The 22,185-nt window shown below is 37.5% G+C and overlaps 1 protein-coding gene, 1 long non-coding RNA gene and 2 other non-coding genes across 4 annotated transcripts in view; 1 reads left to right on the forward strand and 3 right to left on the reverse strand.

Annotated features, from left to right (window-relative positions):
* The window catches only part of LOC113608041 (uncharacterized), a 542,162-nt gene that overhangs the window by 10,496 nt on the left and 509,481 nt on the right, over nucleotides 1-22,185 (reverse strand). The window lies entirely within an intron of this gene.
* LOC113608161 (small nucleolar RNA SNORA26) lies at nucleotides 3,843-3,962 on the reverse strand. Its single transcript, XR_003428231.1, has one exon. It is a non-coding gene; the product is annotated as a small nucleolar RNA SNORA26 (small nucleolar RNA).
* On the reverse strand, nucleotides 6,196-6,277 carry TRNAS-GCU (transfer RNA serine (anticodon GCU)). The gene has a single exon. It is a non-coding gene; the product is annotated as a tRNA-Ser (tRNA).
* Nucleotides 6,488-22,185, forward strand: part of KNL1 (kinetochore scaffold 1) — a 63,554-nt gene continuing 47,856 nt past the window's right edge. Inside the window, 5 exon segments of the mRNA XM_027083905.1 lie at nucleotides 6,488-6,870; nucleotides 11,795-11,848; nucleotides 12,919-12,958; nucleotides 14,930-14,995; nucleotides 19,166-19,227. Of these exon segments, the coding sequence (XP_026939706.1) occupies nucleotides 11,814-11,848; nucleotides 12,919-12,958; nucleotides 14,930-14,995; nucleotides 19,166-19,227 (203 nt within the window). The 5' untranslated portion in view covers nucleotides 6,488-6,870; nucleotides 11,795-11,813.

The raw sequence follows: 22,185 nt of genomic DNA on the forward strand, positions 1-22,185 counted from the left end.
CTCTTTGTTGTGGTGCGCGGGCTTCTCAGTGCGGTGGCTTCTCTTGTGGTGGAGCACGGGCTCTAGGCACGCAGGCTCAGTAGTTGTGGCGCACGGGCTTAGTTGCTCAGCGGTACGTGGGATCTTCCCGGGCCAAGGCTTGAGCCCGTGTGACCTGCATTGGCAGGCGGATTCTTAACCACTGCGCCACCAGGGAAGCCCCAGGTCAGCAGATATTTTGTTGCTCTTCTTACCTGTATTTTTGTTGAAATTCTTTCCCCTTTCTTTCCTCCCCTTCCCTTCCTTCCTTCTTTCCTTCTTCATCTTTTTCGCTTCCTCCCTCCCTCCCTTCCTTCCTTCCTTTGCCAGAAATTCTTTCTGTTAGCAAAGCAAAGAATGACTTGGTTGTGATATACTGTATGCAGTTTCACAGTCAGATATGATATCCTATGAATGGGACTTTAAAGGTCAGAAGTACCCTCCCCCTTCACTATCACTTACTTTAGAAATAATATCCTTTGCAGCTCACTGCTGAGCAGCCTAGCACGTGAACAGGAGCACAAGCTCTGGGGCCAGGCTGCCTGTTCAAATCCTGGCCCTTCCACTTATCATAGCTTTGAGCAGGTTACCAATTTCTCTGTGGTTCACTTTCCTCAGGTTTAAAATGAGGGTTTTATATATATAAATGAGGGTTTTATATATATATTTATATTTATATATATAGCAGCATTCTTATAATAGCAAAAAACTGGAGACAACTGAAGTATCTGTCCATAAGACAATAGATAATTATATATTCAGATAATTGTATAATAAGCAGCAGTAAAAATGAATGAATTATATGGATAAAACAGTATTGAGTGAAAGAAGTCACAGAGGAATGATTCCATTTATATAAAATTCAAAAACAGACAAGACAAATATATATTCCTAAAATGTTATATATATGTATGTATGTATATGTATATATGTATATTTGGTAAAGAAAAGTAAAAGGATGAATAACACAATATTCAGTGAAGTAGTTTTCTCTTTGGTGGGAGGATGCGAGCAGGGAGGGGCACACAGGAAGCTTCAAAGGTCCTAGTAATATTCCATTTCTTTAGCTGGGTTGTATATAAATTGTACTGGTTTTATGCTTTTAAACTATACATACACAATATATTACATGTATGTATTATATCCTTGTATGTATAATACCTTTCAAGGTAAAAAAAATTTTTTTAATCGTTAAAAGATCTCTCTCTTTCTTTTTTTAACCTTTGGTTATCTCTGAAATAGTGATTCTCCTGGTCACCCACTGCACAACTCCCAAGGTCTATTTGACCTCCATGCAGCTGGTGGGTACCACTCCCAAGTGCCTCGGCCATGGGTCGCTTTCACCAGCGATGGAAAAAGAGCACCATATGTCTGGAATTTTGGATACAGTAATGATAAGCAATATATAATAATTTGCAAAAGTGACTGACCACTTTAATATGCCTTAGCAGATTCAAATAATGCTTCTTTATCATAACAGAGCTGAGAGATCTAAAAGCAGTTTAGAGTTTTGATATTCTAGATTTGGCATACTTTCAGACACAAAGAGAGCCCTGTGCATTGCATTTCCTAACACTTTATTAATGTGACATCTAGACACAAAATTCTTGAAAATACTTCATTAATTCAAGTAAACAATAAATGATACAATTTTCTGGTTCCTTTTTCTTGTAAACTTTCCAACATTTGAAATGGAGTAAGAATAGCTTTATGTTTCATCCTAAATGCTAAATTGTCCAGAATCAGAATTGAGGCAAAATTATAAGGATTAAGAATTTTACAAGCAAAGGAATGTTAAAAATTGCCAGAAAATCACCAGAAGCTAGAAAAGAGATGTGGAACAGATTCACTCTCACAGCCCTCAGATGGAACCAACCCTATTGACACCTTGATCTCAGACTTCCAGTCCTCAGAGCTATGAGATAATTTCTGTTGTTTAAGCCAAAAGAAAAATAAAATTAAGTCCTACATCATGGGCTAAAATAAATGTTGCCTCTGTTACTTGCTGGGTTATACCAAAAAATGATTACTGACAGTCATTGAAAGGAGAGTTGATTTTAAGTGATCCTTGTAGTGAGTACATAGAAACTACTGTCAAGGAGCTATTTCAGTTTTCTGAAAGCAAAATTTTATTTTAGGTGTCAAGTTTCTATATTATTCAAGTATTTAAAAATCAGAATTTAAAATCTATATCTGTATTAGCTATCAACAGAAAGTTCATTGAGATGACTTGGAATTGTTACTGGTCTGTTGTTATCACTCAGTATGCTGTCATAGTTCAGAACAAATATAGCCTTCATTTGTCCGTCGTAACTTTCTAAGCATTAACTGAAGGCATCTGATCTAGAATTGATAAATGTAAATTAAAAGATTCAGGTAAAAATACTTAAGAAAGTCAGAATCTTTGAGAAAGTCAGAGGGGAAAAAAGTGCTTAGAGTCAATGACCTTTTATTTAGCCCAAAGAGAAATATGAAAAACTTACTACTCCATAGTACCAAAATCAGAAAAGGAATTATTGCTTCTAACTCCATGGAATCATCAGTCATGTCCTCAGGTCCTTCATCCATTAATTTCACCTACTGAAGTTGGGTTTGACCCAGTTTTACTTCATTCTGGAGATTTCAAATGAATATTTGAAATTTGAAATCTGGGGCATTGCTCATCCTCACTGTGATGAGAAGGAAAGGTGTATGTAACTGGTTCTTGCTTGCTATCTATCCATAGCTATCTTTGCAGAAGATACAAAGCATGGGATATAAGCAAGTGTTATTCCCCCTTTCCCCTAGTCTATTGGCATTTATCCACCTTCTCTTCCTGAAGAAGTTTACTATAAACTAGATTTCAATTTTTGCTCTATCGATCTTCAATATGAAAATATTGTTTAGTTTTCAGCTTAGTAGGCATTCCCAGAAGTTGTTATGGCAACATGGATGTTTTCATATGATAGCATGCAGCTGAGGGAATAATTTGAGGAAAAAATAAGTTTTGAGTTGATGTTGCAGACTCAGAGAAGAATGCCTGGATTCATTCTTGAACTTCTCCAGGTCTTGTCACAACTGTCTTCCCAGAGATGATTCTCAGTGGGACCATACTTCCTAACAGTAAGGAACAGAATGAATTCACTTCTGATATTGCCTGCCTCTCAAAACCAATCTTTGTTAACTCTTGCAGCCCTGGGTCTGAATTTCTCTTGTAAGAGTTAAGAAACAAACTGGAGGCACACCAAAAAAAAAAAAAAAAAAAAAAATCCTGGATTTCACTTCTTCCTTCAGAGATTTGTCTATGAGGGCTGCTGACACATAAGGATCTGCCCAGGCAGCAGACCATCACCAAGTAAACACTGGACAGTTCTTCCCAGAGCACCTCATTCTCCAGAGAGAATGGGTCTTCTTGAAGCTGGACTCAGAGAATGAAGATCCATTCCCTGGCACCGAAGTAACAGGAGAGCTGGAATATCTTGGTAATGCATCTGGCTGTGCAATGGTTCTTTTTCTCCTGGTCTTCCAGAGGTGAGAGGTCCTGCAATAGTTCAGGATAGGACTTGTGAAGAACCCTGGTGTTGATGGAGAATGATTTCCTTGAGCTGTGGTTTGTTGACAAATTTGGGGGAGTAATGGGGATATTTCAAAACGTATGAGCCATTCAGGCAGATCTTGTCCAAGTCTTCAGTTGCAGCTTCTCCAGTAGATGGCGCCTCTAACACTTTACTGCCTTCCTTCATTACGTTGATAAATTTTTCTCCATTACTACTAACCCAAGTCCCCACACCTCTGGCCTCAGGCTTTTAAATAAACTGGCATGTTGTTAATCCTTTTTTTTCCCCAGCTGTGACTCCAGACAGGATTCAAGAGGAGTTTTACAATCTTTTCTCTGGGTTTTAAAGAGACTTACTTTACCCTTCTGTGTTAGCCTGAATCCTTTTGATTCTCTCAGAAACAGGTAAAATAAGCACAGTTCTTATACATGAAGAGATCAAAGAAATGCAAAAACTGGGACTGTCATAGCAAGACTTACTGTAAGCATAAGCTTTGTCCAGAGAGAGCAAGGCCTAGTGGAGAGGAAGGTTAAGATCAATGTCTTAAGGGCACTTCAGAAAAATCTCTCAGGGTCTCTTAACCTTTTTTGTAACATAGATCTTTGGTAGTCTGGTAAAGCCTATGGGTCCCTTCTCAGAATATTGTTTTTAAATGCATAAAATTAAGTTTGTTGTAATAGACAGTCAACCAGTTAAGTTGGAATACAGCTATCAAAATAGTTCAGAAATCTGTGATATAATACCAAGTGAAGCAGAAACAGAAAGACAAATACCATATGATATCACTTACATGTGGAATCTAATGTAACATATATGTGGAATCTATGACACGAATGAACTTATCTACGAAACAGAAACAGACTCACAGACATAGAGAATAGAGTTGTGGTTGCTAAGGGGGAAGAGGGGTGGGGAGGGATGGATTGGGAGGTTGGGATTAGCAGATGCAAACTATTATATATAGAATGGATAAACAACAAGGTCCTACTGTATAGCACAGGGAACTATATTCAATATCCTCTGATAAACCATGATGGAAAAGAATATGAAAAAGAATGTATATATACATATAACTGAATCACTTTACAGCAGAAATTAACACAACATTGTAAATCAACTATAGTTTAATAAAATAAATTTTAAAATTAAAAAAATCTGTGATCTAATAGTATAATGCATGTACTTTCTTATGAATGCATAAATTTACAAGATCTAATGGCAGGTCCAACAACTACCATTATCTTGAAGTAGTAGTAATGAGCATAAAGCAGTAACAGTAATGTGATATAACATTATCTGTTATTTCTATTGGTGACAAAAATCACGGGGAAGGTTAATATTACTGTAGTTTGCTGCTTATCTTTATTGAAGGAAGTGCTTTCAATTAGAGATGAATGAAAATAAAGCTGCAGTTTTTTCCCCAACGAAGTAACCAATTGAATTCTATCCATGGACCCCTTGGGAGTGTGTAGAATCCGGGTAGAAACACCTCCTAGCAGCAGAGTGGTGAATGGATTACAGAGCAAGGCTGAAGGCAGGTACTGGGGCGACCCTCAGTCCTCAGCCCAGGCAGGTATCAACATTCCCAAGGGATTTGAATTGACAAGGAGGAGCCACTGGAGCCTGAATTCCACCCTGAGGGCTAAGAACTTTGCTGAAGACACCTGCCCGGTGCCAGGTTCTGGGATACCGTACACTGCAGAGAGAATGTGTAAACCATCACCGCAAGGGACTGATGAGCACTTTTTACTAATTTCCCGCACCACATAGGATGATGTTAAGAGCCACCAGAGTTCGACAGACTTGGGTTACAATGCCTTTTCTGCAATTACAGAAGCTGTATAACCTTAGGCAAGCTTATCTTTCAGTGTCCTCATTTATAAAATGGAGTAATAAAAATTTTTATCGTGATCACAGGGTTATGGTTAATTAAAGTGCTATAATTCATTGTGTTGCCTGCAGATAAATACTGGATAAATGAAGGTTGTTAAATGTGAGTTGAATGAATCTGCCCGATGACCTTTCAAGAGGGGAATCTATTCTTTTTCTACTCCCTGTTTTTCCCTCTTTGCTTAAATCCAAGAGAGGAATTAAGACCTCCTTTGGGAAGGTAGACGTTCAGTCTCTGGCTTCTAGATACTACCAAGTTTCCACGTGTTGTCAACATCTTTTTAATGTCGAATACTTTTCTTGAACACCTGCAGCCTGCTGGGGGCTGGAAGAGAATCCTCAACACTGTCTCGCGGTAGCTTTTGAAGTGAAAACCCTGGGGTAAGAATCCACAGTAATTGAAGTTCCTCAATCAGGAGCTGGGTTAATTAATGTTGACCAGACCACAACTGGAACATATGGGAACAGTAATAATCGTGGAATTCTATGCACTATTGTTAACTTCATTAAAAAGACATTAAATCCATTTTATAATTAAACTCCGAATCCCAGGAAATGTCTCTTTCCCAACTTTTTCTTTATCTGCGAGGTCACAATGCTGCCGAGCCCTTCTTTCAAAGATTCAAACAGGAGGTTAATTATGCTAGAGTAAATTGACTAGTAAATCATACCTGGAACAAATATTCAACTGTTTTCATTCCGCAAGCAAATTTACGTTTATGTGTTCAAATCAGAGGCAAAAACAATTCCTCGACGAGGATGGGATTCGAACCCACGCGTGCAGAGCACAATGGATTAGCAGTCCATCGCCTTAACCACTCGGCCACCTCGTCCCCGAAACCTCCTGTTTCCTGCTAGCTATAGGGAGTAAAACTAGGGGGATGTGACGCAATGTGATAGAAGCCGCCATTTTGTACGGAAGCAAAGCTCCTATCCTTTTGATAGCAAGAAATCAAAAGAAGATGGCCGCTCCCATACTGTGGGGGATCTGCAATGGGAATGGACAAAGGAAAATTCGGTAGAAAATGAGATAACCTTGAAAGAAATAAAATCGGCATACAGGTTGCAAAGGAAGTTTGATTAAAGGAGTCTTAGGAAGGCTCTGGAGCCTAAGGGGCGGGGCCGACGCGTTGAGCGGTTTTGCGCATGCGCTCCAACAGGGCGGTTAGATTTGAATGCTTCACTGAGGCCGTCTGGGTGTTGTGAGGTGACGTCGAGGGGTGGCGGTGAGGTGCCTCTCTGAGAAGCGTGCGGACGCCAAACAAGTCCGAGGAGAATTTCTCAAGCAGTTGGGCCGCGGCGGGTAACTTTCGGCCTGGGCTTCGCGCGGAGGGATTTAGGTTTTGTCTGAGCGGTCTGAAGGCCCCGCGGTGGGAGGTGGGGGACACTCCTACAGCCAAACTGCCTCGGAACTCGCTGGGCTCAGGTACTGACGCTTCTCCGCGGGTGCGGGTCTCTTTTTTTCCTCACCTCGGCCTGCACATGTGCCGCCTCCCTCCTCCCTAGCAGTCTCCGTCCACACCTGGGCCCCACGGCGAGGGGGACCCGGCCCGCGGCGCCCCGCCCCGCCATCTTCTGTCAGGGTTCCGGTACTCTTTCTCGCACCCCAGTTTCTTTTCCTTGGGGAACTCGCGGCTGTTCGCACTTCTTACTCAATCTTTTCTTAGCTATAAATGAAGTGACAGCAATAAGTGATTTTAAACTCTCGGCTTATGGTTTATTTACAATGTCTGATCGAGTGCTAGCAGCACTGAGCAGATTTTGGGTTTCCGGCGGATGTAATAACATAGACAAATAAAGCCAATGTTAGTACACCACAAATAAGTTTTTAAAAAGTCTTCCTCTGTCCATTATTAGGCCAGAGTTAAGGAGTCTTTTCTTGCTGTTTATCTCAATACTGGAGTTTAAGAAAAAGTTCTAAAAAAAATACATTGCCGATTGGAATTTTGAAGATAGGTTTATAGAGAGATGACAGAAAAGACCAAAGCAGAACTTACTCTAGGTATTAAGATTGAAGTTTTCGGTTGAATTGAATAAGTCGAATTCCTCAGATTTGTATTGGGTTCTTTGTTGTCTTGTGCCAGGGCTGGGAGCGGATGATTGAGTCCCTCATCTAGAGTTTACAGTCCAGAACTAATAGAAAGAATTAATTAGGGAAAGAATTAATATACACAGATAACTATAAAACAGGACAATGTAAAGGATTGTAGGACATTCTGAAGGAATATGGGAGCACAGAAAAGCTTATCTGATGCTTTTTGGCAATGGAGACTAAAGGAGGCTTCTTGGAGAAAGTGGTATTTGAGGTGGAACTTGAAGGGAAGAATGATTTATAGAGATGAGGAATTAATGTAAGATTTTGCTAATTAAAGTTTGGGTTCAAAGCAGTATAATTCTTTTTGACTATGTGAATGGCTAGGAATGTTTACAAGATTGACAAATAGATGTAAACTGAGTAAAAATATTTGGAGTGGTAGTATTAATGATGTGTTTGATGCTAAGTAAGAGATGGTAGAAGACACTCTAGCTATTGTTAGTAGGACAGTGCTGTCCAATAAAACTTTCATTGTTAATGGTAATGTTTTATTTCTGCACTAACACGGTACTCATTAGTCCCATGTGATGAACACCTGCAATGTGTCTATTGTAACAAGAACTATATTGTAAATTTTATTTCATTTTAATTAATTTAAATTTTAATTAATTTAAATTTAAATGATATAGACTCTAGACCTGTTCTGTATTGGACAGCACAGATCTAGAATCTATATCATTGGACACTATGAAATATATTAATTCTAGACAGTGGTGAAGTAAATGAAGGAGTGGACAAATAGCTAGATAGTAGATTTTCAGGTTTTGCAGGCTCCATGGTCTACATGATCTCTGTCACATTTCTTCTTTCTATGCTTTTTTTTTTGTTCTCTGTAACTGATTTAAAATGTAAAAGCTACTGTTAAAGGCCCATGTGGCCCAGCAGCTGTAGTTTGTGGACCTCTGGATTATTTAGACTAGTACTTCCCAAATTTTCTTGGCTCATTATGCCCCTAGGACAAAAGAAATATCTAACAGTTCTATCAATATTTATTAAGTGCTTAGGTCCAAACAGTTTTAGAAGTTGTTGTTAAGTGATTCTACCTGCTTAGTAGCCATTTGAAAAAAATAATATACATAAATTGAAGTAAAAGATAATATTTTAATTTTATTCATCAATACTTACAATTATTTACTAATTGGATATGTGTGCCTGTTGAATATTGCACACCTTTTAGATTTTGGAATCAGATTGGATACTGCCACCCTCATTTCCATTACCACATTGATCAAAAGTACTTGCTTTATATCACAGGAACTGCCAAAAATCCAGCTTTGCAATAATATGTTATCAAAACTAATGTAATGTGAATGGGTACTATTTTGAGCTAGCAGTGATGTATAGATGTTGAGAATTGTTGTTTCTCTCAAAAGTTCAAAATATCCCAGAACACCTTTGTGAGTAAGCTGTAGCACCCCTACCTGTGTGCCAAGTGCACAGTTCTGGAACCAATCAGTAATCAATTAATGTGACAGTGATCAAAAGTTCAACCATAATAGCATTTTACACGTGAAGCTTAATGTGAGAACCTGGAGTCTCCTGTTTCTGTTGGAGGTGGAACTTACAGATATGTACTGAATAGAATATTTTTAAAAGAGGACATCAATAAGCTTTGAATCTTATTACTTAATCAAGTGTCAGCTGGTCTGCAGGCTAAACAAGAATGATGCACGATGACTGTTTCAAACAATGAAGATGTTTAGGTGATCCTGATTTGATAGTATTTACTTTTTTTTTTTTTTTGCGGTACGCGGGCCTCTCACTGTTGTGGCCTCTCCCGTTGCGGAGCACAGGCTCCGGACGCACAGGCTCAGTGGCCATGGCTTACGGGCCTAGCCGCTCCGCGGCATGTGGGATCTTCCCGGACCGGGGCACGAACCTGCATCCCCTGCATCGGCAGGCGGACTCTCAACCACTGCGCCACCAGGGAAGCCCGTATTTACTATTTTTAATCTGTGAATTTTTAATATATCACTGAATTTGAAAATATTTCCAAAAGAAGAAAAAAATGCAAGACATAGATCATGAAGCCCCCAAAATAATATTTTTAATTTAAAAATTTAAGCTATTACATACTGTCCTCTTTCCCAAAAGCACCCACCTTCACTACTTTAAGTTAGTTATTTTGTATCGAAAGAAAGCTCTCTTGGGACTTCCCTGGTGGCACAGTGGTTAAGAATCCACCTGCCAATGCAGTGGACAAGGGTTTGAGCCCTGGTCCGGGAAGATCACATATGCTGCGGAGCAACTAAGCCCGTGTGCCACAACTAATGAGCCTGCGCTCTAGAGCCCTCGAGCCACAACTACTGAGCCCGAGTACCACAACTACTAAAGCTTGTGCACCCTAGAGCCTGCATGCTGCAACTGCTGAAGCCCGCACACCTAGAGCCCGTGCTCCGCAACAAGAGAAGCCACCGCAATGAGAAGTCCACACACTGCAACAAAGAGTAGCTCCCGTTCGCCACAACTAGAGAAAGCCCATGAGCAGCAGTGAAGACCCAAAGCAACCAAAAAAAAAACTCTCTTACCCGCAACCACCTCCACCTGCATCCGGAGCCTGTGCTCCGCAACGGGAGAGGCCACAGCAGTGAGAGGCCTGTGTACCGCAAAAAAATAAATAAATTAAATAAAAAATAAAAATATTATTTTAAGTAGATATAGGTGTTATCTGTGAACAGGAGGTAAGTGAAACCAGAAGAATGGATAAACAGACTGAGAAAGGGATGGAGGACAAAAGGAGAGGGTCAGAGATCAAATCCTAGAAGATACCCATCACCTTATATCTATATTAACAGCTAATTAAATAAATCAGTACTGAAAAGTAAGCAGACTTTTACTTCAGGTTCAAGTTCATTATGAAGTATTCTTTAATTTGACTTGTTATATATGATGAAAGCATGTAAAATAAGGTATCTTTTAAGTACCTGTTTTTTTGTTGTTTTGGTTTTTTACTTATTGCTAAAAGTGTAAGAACATTGATTCTGACAGTTTGTGTATGTGGTATTTTATTTTTTTCTAAGTAAGTATTTTAGTCTTTTTATCTATCTATCCATCTATTATTTATTTTTGGCTGCCTTGGGTCTTTGTTGCGGTGCGCCGGCTTCACATTGCAGTAGATTCTCTTGTTGCGGAGCACGGGCTCTAGGCGCGTGGGCTCCAGTAGTTGTGGCATGTGGGCTCAGTAGTTGTGGCTCGCGGGCTCTAGAGTGCAGGCTCAGTAGTTGTGGCGCACACTTAGTTGCTCTGTGGCATGTGGGATCTTCCCGGACCAGGACTCAAACCCATGTCTCCTGCCTTGGCAGGTGGATTCTTAACCACTGTGTCACCAGGGAAGTCCATATGTATGTGGTATTAATTTAGTATTTAGTAGAAATGCTCATATTGTTGAGTCAGAATCTCTAGCTATTCTGTTTTTTGAAATCTGCAATGGAATTTTTTCTTACCCAGGGGTAAAGTTCTAAGGTTAAAATGCATAAAGTGAAAATATAGGTATGGATAGGTAGGAGATAAGACCAGTTAAAGAAACTTCAGGTTATGCTTCTTATTGCACACTCTTTCCAAGACAGATACTCATTGAGTGAGATTGTAAACATAATCAACTATACTGTTTAAAATGTTTTTTCCCCCAATTATTTATTTATTTATGTATTTTGGCTGCCCCGGGTCTTTGTTGCAGCATGCAGACTTAGTTGCAGAAGGATAAGGGATCTAGTTCCCCAACCAGAGATCAAACCTGGGCCCCCTGCATTGGGAGTGCAGAATCTTACCCACTGGACCACCAGGGAAGCCCCTAAAATGTTATTTTTATGCCTTAAATTTTTTTTTGCTCGAGTACTTAAAGTTAAATTTTCATAAGATAAATATGCATTTATGCAAATCACTTTATGCAAATATCAGTATTTTGATAGCTGATTGACTATATTTTGAGATTGAATTATTATATAATCCATAAACTCATATAAACTAGGACAAATTTTTATTTGAACCGTTAAAGTCCATATCATTCCAATCAGAGTTAGTCACTGATTTCCTCTTGAATATGAGAATTTTCTAGGATTGGTCATTATTAGAGAATAGTTTAAAATCCTCAAAATTTCTCATGTTTAATAGCCCCATAGTGAAGTTTTTACTTTTTTTGGCTCTCCCACAGAAAGTAATCCTGAAATTACAACTCTGCTCCGCTCTTAATCTCTTCACAGATTACAACTTCTCTTCCTTTTTTCTCACCTTTTCTCATATTGTGTATTTGTTACAGAAACAGTTTTTCTTCGAAAATGGATGGGATGTCTTCAGAGGCTAATGAAGAAAAGTAAGTTTGGGAAATGCAGCTAAAAATGTTCAACTCTTTATCAGGGAAAGATACTTTTCCAATTAGTAAGACATGTTTATAACTTCTGAAATGTTTTCCCAGTCTGTTCCAGGGAAAAGAAGTAAATGTTACAAAGTCACAGCACTCCCTGCCATATCTTTATATAAACTCATCTAGAGTCAAAACTGAGAGGGACTTTAGAGACCACTTCCTATCTCTTCAATTTAAGGATGAGAAAATTGAGGCCTGAAGAAATGAAATGATTTGTCTAAAGTTGGCATCACAAACTAGTGGCAGTTTGCAGCCTACAGGCATATATATATATGACAAAGAAAAAATTGTCTAAACAATAAACAATGTTTTTTAATTTTTGAATTAATTGCCAAAATTTCAAGATTTCATACAATAATTAGATTTTCAGCTTTTCCTGAAAAGTCAAGTGGTGCAACACTGGGCTCATATTCTTGCTTGGCAACAACTAACCTGAGCAGAGTACATAACAGCTGTGATGATCAAACCAGGCAGGAAGGAAACCAGACTAAGTTGTCTGTTTGGCTACCATAGCCAGTTGAATATTCAAAACCTGCTCTAAAAATCACACTGTAGTAAAACCAGAACTAGAGTCTCTTGATTTATGGTCCATTTGTCTCTTTTTTTTTTTTGGCTGCACTGCGGCTTGCAGGATCTTAGTTCCCTGACCAGGGATTGAACCACGGCTATAGCAGTGAAAGCACTGAGTCCTAACCACTGGACCGCCAGAGAATTCCCTTTCTTTTTTTTTTTTCTTTTGGTCCATTTATCTTATAATTATGCTTATATAAATCAATATGGTAAATTATGTTTTACTGATTGTTTTTCAAGAGATAGTCTTATGGTATACCATATGTATTTTAAAACACTGACTTTCTAAATACTGAATTTAAGTCTTGTAATATAAATTTTATTAAGTGAAAGTGACGCCAAGTGTTAAGTGATGACCAATTTAAAAGCACGTAAGGGATGTTGTAATGATGGGTTTTAGAAATTCAGTTTTTTACCGCTATGTATGTAAATTTTTTTTCCTCTTTCAGTGACAATGTAGAGAGACCTGTTAGAAGACGACATTCCTCAGTAAGAAACACCTATTTGAGCTAATAATTGTTACCTTTTATTGAATAATGACTACATACCACAGTAATTTTGAATGACATCACCATCCCAACCCCCCTGGCTTCTATTGCTCTCTGGATAAAGACTCAAATATTTAACCTGGGCTTCCCTGGTGGCACAGTGGTTGAGAGTCCACCTGCCGATGCAGGGGCACAGGTTTGTGCCCTGGTCTGGGAAGATCCCACATGCCGCGGAGCGGCTGGGCCCGTGAGCCATGGCCGCTGAGCCTGCGCGTCCGGAGCCTGTGCTCCGCAACAGGAGAGGCCACAACAGTGAGAGGCCCGCATACCACAAAAAAAAAAAAAAAAAAAATTTAACCTGATTACACAATTCTGTAAATATACTAAAATTCCTATTTTATGGGTTTCATGGTAATTTAATACATTCTATGCTGTGTAAATTATACTTTAATAAAGCTGTTTAAAAAATATATTTAAATGTGTACAAAGCTGTAGCAAGACACACAATAATCCAACTCAAACCAATTTAAGCACAAAATTTATTGGGTTATGAAATTGAAAAAATCCAAAGATAGGGATGATGTTAGGCACAATTTAACCAATCAGGTGTTCCAACAGTAGCACCAGAGGTTGTAGGGTACTTTCACTGTAAGCATCTTTGCCACAAACACTTTTGCCACATAACTAATTGGCAGCAGTGCAATTTAGCTGTAAAGGTTAAATAACTAATTGATAGTTTGATTTCATTTCTTCATTGATGCAGTACTCTCATTTTTATATTACATAAATCTGAGATATGCCAAGGTCTCCAAGGCAGAGTTGAACCCATTTCTCCCACAGAATTTTGGAACATCTCTCAACAGACATATGGCATTATGCCAAGAACAAACAACAGTGTGGAAGCGTTTTATAATGCAATACAAAGCTCAGTTACAAATATGTATCCTAGTATTTGGAAACTGATAATTTGTCTTAATGAAGAAAGAAATTTTAATGAAAATGAAAAAGCGCGATGCCAAATGAAGGGAACGAATCAATAAACTAAAAAATGTATAAAATACTATGAGCAAAAGACAGAAGGCAAGTGCTTAGGTACAACCCACAAAATAAAATCAGTTATTTGCTCAGTATTGCCATGAATCTACACACATTTTAAATGTATTCAAGTATTTCATATCTTGCAATAAAGTCTTTAACTTTCTTATTCATTTTTCATGTTTCATTATGTCCTCTTTAATGTCCCTCTTTTATCTTTTATAGCAGAAATGCCTTATGGCCAGTTAGTTATGCAGCAAAAATGTTTGCAGCAAAGATGTCTGTGGCAAATATGCTTATGGTGAAAGTACTGGACATGATCACCAGTACTAGGATTTCATTTTTTATACTCTGATCCCTTTCTCTGGGTAATCTCCATTATCAGAACGGGCTCTCCCTCTGTGATTACTACAGTACATCTAGCTCTCCCAACTTCCAGGTTCAAGTCCTACATGAAAAATAGTGTCTATTTCCTCAGGATAAAACACAAAGGAAACAGAATACTCAGGATTGAATCCTGTTGCCTTGATTGTCTTGACCATATCTTGATATGGGTCAAGTCCTCATTACCAAACCAGTCACTATTGACAAAAGAATACCATGTGCAGATTGTTCTCAGCCAGGGCTACCTGTTGAACCGTAGAGTTGGAGTAGAGCTTTACTGAGACCACATGGGATGAGAGTAGGCAAAATAATTGGGGAATGTGGGCAAGGAGAAGGGAATAGATGCCAAATATTTAAAGCAGCCACAAAGTATACCACTGAGCAATATGAGTTTGAGGAGTTTTAGAGGTTTTTACAGGAATTTTAGCATCTCTACCTTTCTGCTCATGGTATAACTTGAAATGAAGTGATTATTAATAGACATTGCAGATTTTCTTGAATAATTCTGTTCTAGATTTTGAAATGCAGATTTTCTTGAATAATTCTGTTCTAGATTTTGAAACCCCCAAGGAGTCCTCTTCAGGACCTCAGAGGTGGGAATGGGAATGAAACTGTTCAGGTAAGTCTCTGGTACAAATGCTTTATAGATGACTATTTTCAGTGATTTTTTTTTTTTTTTTTCTTTTGCGGCACGTGGGCCTCTCACTGTTGTGGCCTCTCCCATTGCGGAGCACAAGCTCCGGATGCGCAGGCTCAGCGGCCATGGCTCACGGGCCCAGCCGCTCCGCAGCATGTGGGATCTTCCCAGACCGGGGCACGATCCCATGTCCCCTGCATTGGTAGGCAGGCTCTCAACCACTGCACCACCACGGAAGCCCTCAGTGATATATATATATATATTTTTTTTTGTCAGTGATATTTTTAATAGTTAGAAACTTTATTAGCTATATGAAGGGAGAATGTCATAAATGATTCTCAACTGCATGTGTACAAGTAGGCATCCCATGGCCTTAAGGTTAAAATCCAAACACTTGAGCAAGCTGGCACTCTTGATTTTTAACCCCTATTTGCTTTTCCAGACTTCTTTCTTGCCACTCTCATACATGTATCTCACCATTCAGAACTGTTTACCATTCCCCAAACAGACATGAACTGTCAAGCCTGTAGGTATTTACATGTGATGTTACCTCTGTCTAGATGACTAGTCCCTCATTCTTCGTTTATCTGCCAATATTTTATTAAAAATTTTTTTTTCAAACACACTGAAAAGTAGAAAGAATTTTAGGGTGAATGTTCATATAGTCATTACCTAGATTCTATAATAGTCATTACCTAGATTCTATAATTAATATTTTATCATACTTGGTTTATCATATATTTGTAGTCCTCTATTTTTAAAATTTATTAATTAATTTTGGCTGCGTTGGGTCTTCGTTGCTGCACACGGGCTTTCTCTAGTTGCGGCGAGCGGGGGCTACTCCTCGTTGCAGTGTGCAGACTTCTCATTGCGGTGGCTTCTTTTGTTGTGGAGCATGGGCTCTAGGCACATGGGCTTCAGTAGTTGTGGCTCACGGGCTTAGTTGTTCCGTGGCATGTGGAATCTTTCTGGACCAGGGCTCGAACCTGTGTCCTCTGCGTTGGCAGGCGGATTCTTAACCACTGCGCCACCAGGGAAGGCCTGTAGTCCTGTTTCTCTGGTAATTCCTATTTGTTTTCAAGACTCAGTTTTGGTATCATTTCTCTCAGAAAATCATCCCTTAACATCTTCTATTGTAATTGTTTACTAATGTCCATTCTAAATTGAGAACTCTCTGAAGTCAGGACTTCGTTATGTGTTTTTTAATATATTATGCCTGGTATATAGTTCACTTTCAGTACATTTTGTTGATGGATGAAATGCATATAGTTTTGGAGACCATATAATTCTGAGTGCTTATACTACTTCTGCCTCTCTTATCTTTCTATTTCTCAAATACATCAAGCCTTTCCCTGCCTCAGGGCCTTTGCACATGCTCTGCCTAGAATGTTTTCCCTCTGCCTAACTGTTCATCTGACTACTAACTAATCCTTCAGGTCTCAACTTAAATGTACTTCCTCAAAGAAATCTTCCATAATTATCAGGCTAAATTATTTTTTTATATATAGTTTTTATTCACACCACTCATTACACTTTGAATTTTATATTTTTGTGGATTTTTTGTTTTAATCTGTTTCACCATTAATCCGCATTAGAGTAAGGACTGTATTGTTTCCTTTACCAGTCTTTTTCCATCACTCAGCACGGGATTTGGTATGTGTGGTTTTTTTTAATTTAATGAATGTTTGAATGAGTAAATGACAGATTCATAGACTCATAGAGCTTTAAAAACAACAGGACCTCAATACTAATCTTGAATCTAGTTCCTTCATTATATAGATGAGAAATATGAGGTCCAGAGAGGTTAAATGTTTTGTCTAAGCCCACACAGTTAGTGGCAAACTTCAAATTGGAGCTCTAATCTCCTAATTTCTAACTCAGTGCTCTTTCCAATATACCACACAAATTTCAGGGGTTTTTAGTAAGAAATATAGTAGTATTTACTATGTCCATAATATTGTCATTATTAAGCTCAAAGCTGCCTGTAGTGTCTGCCAAAGATCTTAACAGAGTGGATGATTCTTTGTTATAACAAAACTTGTCCTCAGTTATCCAGAATTAGCACAGTTAAAATTCTCTATGTATTTCATTTGTTTTTGTCTTTTGCTTTTTGTGTTTGGTATCTACGTGAGTAAAAATGTTTGCCGTTGTTAAGGAAGATGAGGGAAAATAAAAGTAGTATATTATAATGAAAAGATGCTCAGCTCACTAATCATTAGGGAAATGCAAATCAAAACCACAGTAAGATATCAACTCATACCCATTAGGATGACTACTATTAAAAACAGAAAACAAACAGAAAATAGAAAATGTTGGCTAGGATGTGGAGTAATTGGAACCCTTGTGCACTGTTGGTGGGAATGTAAATGGTGCAGCTGCTGTAAAAAACAGTGGTTCCTCCAAAAATTAAAATAGAATTACCATATGATCCAGCAATTCCACTTCTGGGTGTATACCCAAAAGAATTGAAAGCAGGGTCTTGAAGATATGTATACCACTGTTCATAGCAGTGATATTCACAGTAGCCAAAAGGTGGAAGCAACCCAGAGTCCTTTGATAGATGAATGGATAAACAAAATGTGGTGTCTATGGAATATTATTCAGCCTTAAAAAAAGAAGGAAGATGCAAGAGGGAGGAGATATGGGGATATATATGTATGTATAGCTGATTCACTTTGTTGTAAAGCAGAAACTAACACTCCATTGTAAAGCAATTATACTCCAATAAAGATGTTAAAAAAAAAAAGAAGGAAATTCTGATATATACTACAACGTGGATGAACCTTGAGGACATTATGTTAAGTGAAATAAACCAGTCACAAAAAGACAAATACTTTATAAATTACACTCATGAAGTACCTACAATAGTCATATTCATAGAGACAGAACGTAAAATTGTGGTTGTGGGGAGGTTGGCGGGGAAAAGGAGGAGTTGTTTAATGGATGTACAATTTCAGTTTTGCAAGATGAAAAGATTTCTGGAGATTGGTTGCACGACCATATAGAGGTACTTAACACTACTGAAGTGTACACTTAAAAACAGTTAAGGACTTCCCTGGTGGCGCAGTGGTTGGGAATCCGCCTGCCAATGCAGGGGACGCCAGTTCGATCGCTGGTCCAGGAAGATCTCACATGCCGCAGAGCAGCTAAGGCCGTGAGCCACAACTACTGAAGCCCGCACGTCTAGAGCCCATGTTCCGCAACAGGAGAAGCCACCGCAATGAGAAGCACATGCACCGCAATGAAATAAATAATTTAAAAAAACAGTTAAGATGCTTCAGTATGTTATGCTAAGTAAAATAGTCACAGAAGGAAAAATACTACATGATTCCACTTATATGAGGTATCTAAAATAGTCAAACTCATGGAAGCAGAAAAGAGAACAGTGGTTGCCAGGGACAGAGAGGAGGGGGAAATGGGGAGTTGCTAATCAACGGTATAAAGTTTCAGTTATGCAAAATGAATGAATTCTAGAGATCCGCTGTACAACATTGCTGCTATAGTTAACAGTATTGTATCGTACACTTAAAAATCTGTTAAGAGGGTAGATTAAGTGTTCTTACCACAATAAAATTAAAAAAAAATTTTTTTAATTTTATTTTTTTGTACAGCAGGTTCTTACTAGTTATCCATTTTATACATATTAATGTATATATGTCAATCCTAATCTCCCAATTCATCACACCACCACCCCCCAAAATTAAAATTCTTAAAAGTGGTTAAGATGGTAAATTTTATGTGAATTGTATTTTACCGCAATTAAAAAAATTTTTAATCTTGAAAATAGTATAGTAAGGTTACCATAATAGGCAACATATCACTTGTTTTGTTCCCAGTCTTTCTTCTACTTAATTGCAAAATAACCATTCATTTAAAGGAGAGAGAAAAGGTAAGGGATAGTAATCACCTTCCTTAAATATGTTGTTTTTGTCACTGTGCTTATTTTCACATTGAAAATCATATTCATGTTAAGCGCTTCTATATTGGAATTTTTTGGAGAATCAGATTAATTATGAAAATTAATGATATCACATTAATTCAGAATAAGAACTGGTCTCTGTCTATCATAATCTTGGAGACCTAATTCACAGTGGTTTTATTAAAAATCATACCGTATAAAAAAAAATCATACCATATATTCTCTGTCCTTAGGAATCCAATGCTTTGAGAAATAAGAAAAACTCTCGTCGAGTCAGCTTTGCAGATACTATAAAGTAAGTTGAAAAGAAAAATAATTAAAATGTTACAGGTAATACTTTTTGTGTGTCACACCAAATGTGTTGGTACTAACTGATTCGGATAATTTGTGTTTCAATTAGGGAAGCTTTAGAAAATTGTTATTTAAAAGGCTGTTATGCTTAAAAGAGAAACATTGAAAGCATCCCCTTTACAGTCCAGAACAAAACAACTATGTCTTACGGCTGCTATTTAACATTGTATTGGAGGTGCTAACCAACAAAAAAAAACTAGAGAAAGAAAATGGAGTTACAAAAATTGGAAAGATGGGGATAAATCTGTCACCTTTGCAGATTAAATAATTGAATATTAGGAAAATCCAAGAATATCAATTGAAATACCTCTGTAAACAGGAAGTAGCAGGATACAAAATTAATATTTAGAAATTAATGTATTTCCTATATAAAAATAATAACCAGATAGAATGTAAATGTCCTTTTTCCATTATATTATATTTAGTTGCTGTAAATTTAATAATAAAAGAATATAAACTGTACAGGGATTTCCCTGGTTGTCCAGTGGTTAGGACTCCACACTTCCACTGCAGGGGACACAAGTTCGATCCCTGGTCGGGGAACTAAGATCCCAGATGCCCTGTGGCATGGCCAAAAAAAGGAAAAAAAAAAGAATTGTGCAAATGAAGACAAGTTCCTGAATAAAAAGATTTAACATCATAAAGATATCACTTCTCCCTAAGTTATTAATTTAATGTAATTCTTAATATGTAATGTTTTTATGATTATTTTCTTGATGCTGAGCAGTATATTTGTATTTCCTCATTGATTGAAGAGTTGTTTAATTGAGAATTTTAACATTCATATCTAGGTGGTAAAGACGTCTTGTGGTCATTAATTTTCAGTTACATTGTAGTGAGAGAATGCTAATTTGTATTATTTTGATTTTTATTGAAATTTTCTGTGTGGTCTTGTATATGATCAGTTTCTGTGAATGATCCATCCACTTGAACAGAAGATACATTTTGTATTTTAGGGTGTAGAATTTGATATATATCAAATATATCCATTTTATGCATGTTATTTGGGTCTTCTGTAATTTTATATAATTTTAGTCACTTTAATCTGCATGAATTATGAGAGAGGTAAATTAGTCTGTAACTGACAGTGCATCCTACTCTTTCCAGTAGTTCTTCTTTATGAATGTTTATTCTATGTTTATTGGTGCATAGTCATCAATGTTATATCTTCATTCGGGATTGCACTTTCTAGCATTATGAAATATTCATCCTTGCTTTGTTTATTGCTTTTTGACCCAAATTCTACCTAGACTGATGTTAAAATTTCTGTCTTTGTTATATTTTGTTTTCATTTTTGTGGTATATCTTTGTGTAATGTTTGACCGTGTATGAGCAATGGTAAAGTTAGTCTATTTCCTCTCTCCCAACCCAATTTTACTTAATAATATACTTTTGTACTATTAAATGTGCTTAAACTTCAAATAAAACTTCATTGTATTATATGATATCCTTTGGCATTTATAATGGATGAAGTTATTGGCCTACTTCTTCCTCTCATTTTCTCCCCCCATTCCCTACCCATCTTTTTTTAAAATTTTATTTATTTATTTATTATTTATTTTGGCCACGCTGGGTCTTCGTTGCAGCGTTGGGCTTCTCTTGTTGCGGTGTGCAGGCTCTAGAGTGCGTGGGCTCAGTAGTTGCGACGTGTGGCTCTCGGGGCATGCGGGCTTAGTTGCAGTGTGTGGGATCTTAGTTCCCTGACCAGGAATCGAACGTGGTCCCCCTGCATTGGGAGCACGGAGTCTTAACCACTGTACTACCAGGGAAGTTCTTCCCTCACCCCACCTTTTTTTAAAGTTGTATTATATCTCTTTCTCCCTTTCTCTCACTCTCTTATCTCTCTATCTCTCTCTCTGGGTATTTGACATTAGGTCATCTGTCACATTTGTGTCTTAGTTGTATTCTATATATTTAAATGTTCACATCAGTTCTATTACTATAGTTGCCCTAATTATCTCTTGGTTGGCCAAAGCTTTTTATCTTATGTTTTCCCAAGAAAGACTCATTGAAGCAATACTCCCTGAGTTCTTGGGCGCTCAGACTGTTAGTCATAGCCTTTATACTTGAAGATTTAGCTGGACATAAAATCTTCAGTTCACATTTTCTTTTTTTCACTTTGAATATGTTTTGTTTTGTTTTTGTTTTTGTTTTTTATCAAACACCAAAGTCACTGAGGGTTTTTTTTTGTTTTTTGTTTTTGTTTGTTATACAGCAGGTTCTTATTAGTTATCTATTTTATACATATTAGTGTATGTATGTCAATCCCAGTCTCGCAATTCATCCCACCACCACCCCACATTTTCTTTAAGGAACTTGTTAATGTGATCAACTGGCATTGAATGTTTCTATGAACAAGTCAGAGGAGAGCATGATTTTTCCCCCTCATAAACAACTAGATCTTTTTGACAGGCTACCTAACAGATTTTTTTTTTTCCTTTATCTTTGAAGTTTATTGACTTTACTTGGATACATCTTTATTTTGACTGTTTTGGGTCTTGAATCTTGAATTAACCTTTAAATATCTTTTTCTATTTCATTATTTAAATTTCGTTAGGGACTCCATAATTTAGAAACACAAATTATGTTTAGATTCTTTGGTTTTCTTCTGTATTATATTCTATCTTAAGTCCTTTTATTTTCTTTTACTTTGTTCAGTTAAAATTTTTTTCTATGTCCTTTACCATATTTTCCAAGATACTTACTTACCCTTATGTCTCTTCCAGTTTTGCCTTCATTCTGTGATGATTATATTTTTTCTTCTGCTTCTTTCATGAGTTTCATCTATTTGTGTGTCATTTCCTGTTTTCTTACCATCTTTTCCTTGAGTTCTTGTATTTCTGCTTTCATTTCTGTCTTTGATAGAGATGATTGATTTGTTATGTTTTTTAAGTCCATAAAA

This window comes from Aethalodelphis obliquidens, unplaced genomic scaffold (genome assembly GCF_003676395.1).
Source record: "Aethalodelphis obliquidens isolate GAN/ISIS:26980383/991018 unplaced genomic scaffold, ASM367639v1 scaffold51, whole genome shotgun sequence".
NCBI classification, from domain to species: Eukaryota; Metazoa; Chordata; class Mammalia; order Artiodactyla; family Delphinidae; genus Aethalodelphis; species Aethalodelphis obliquidens.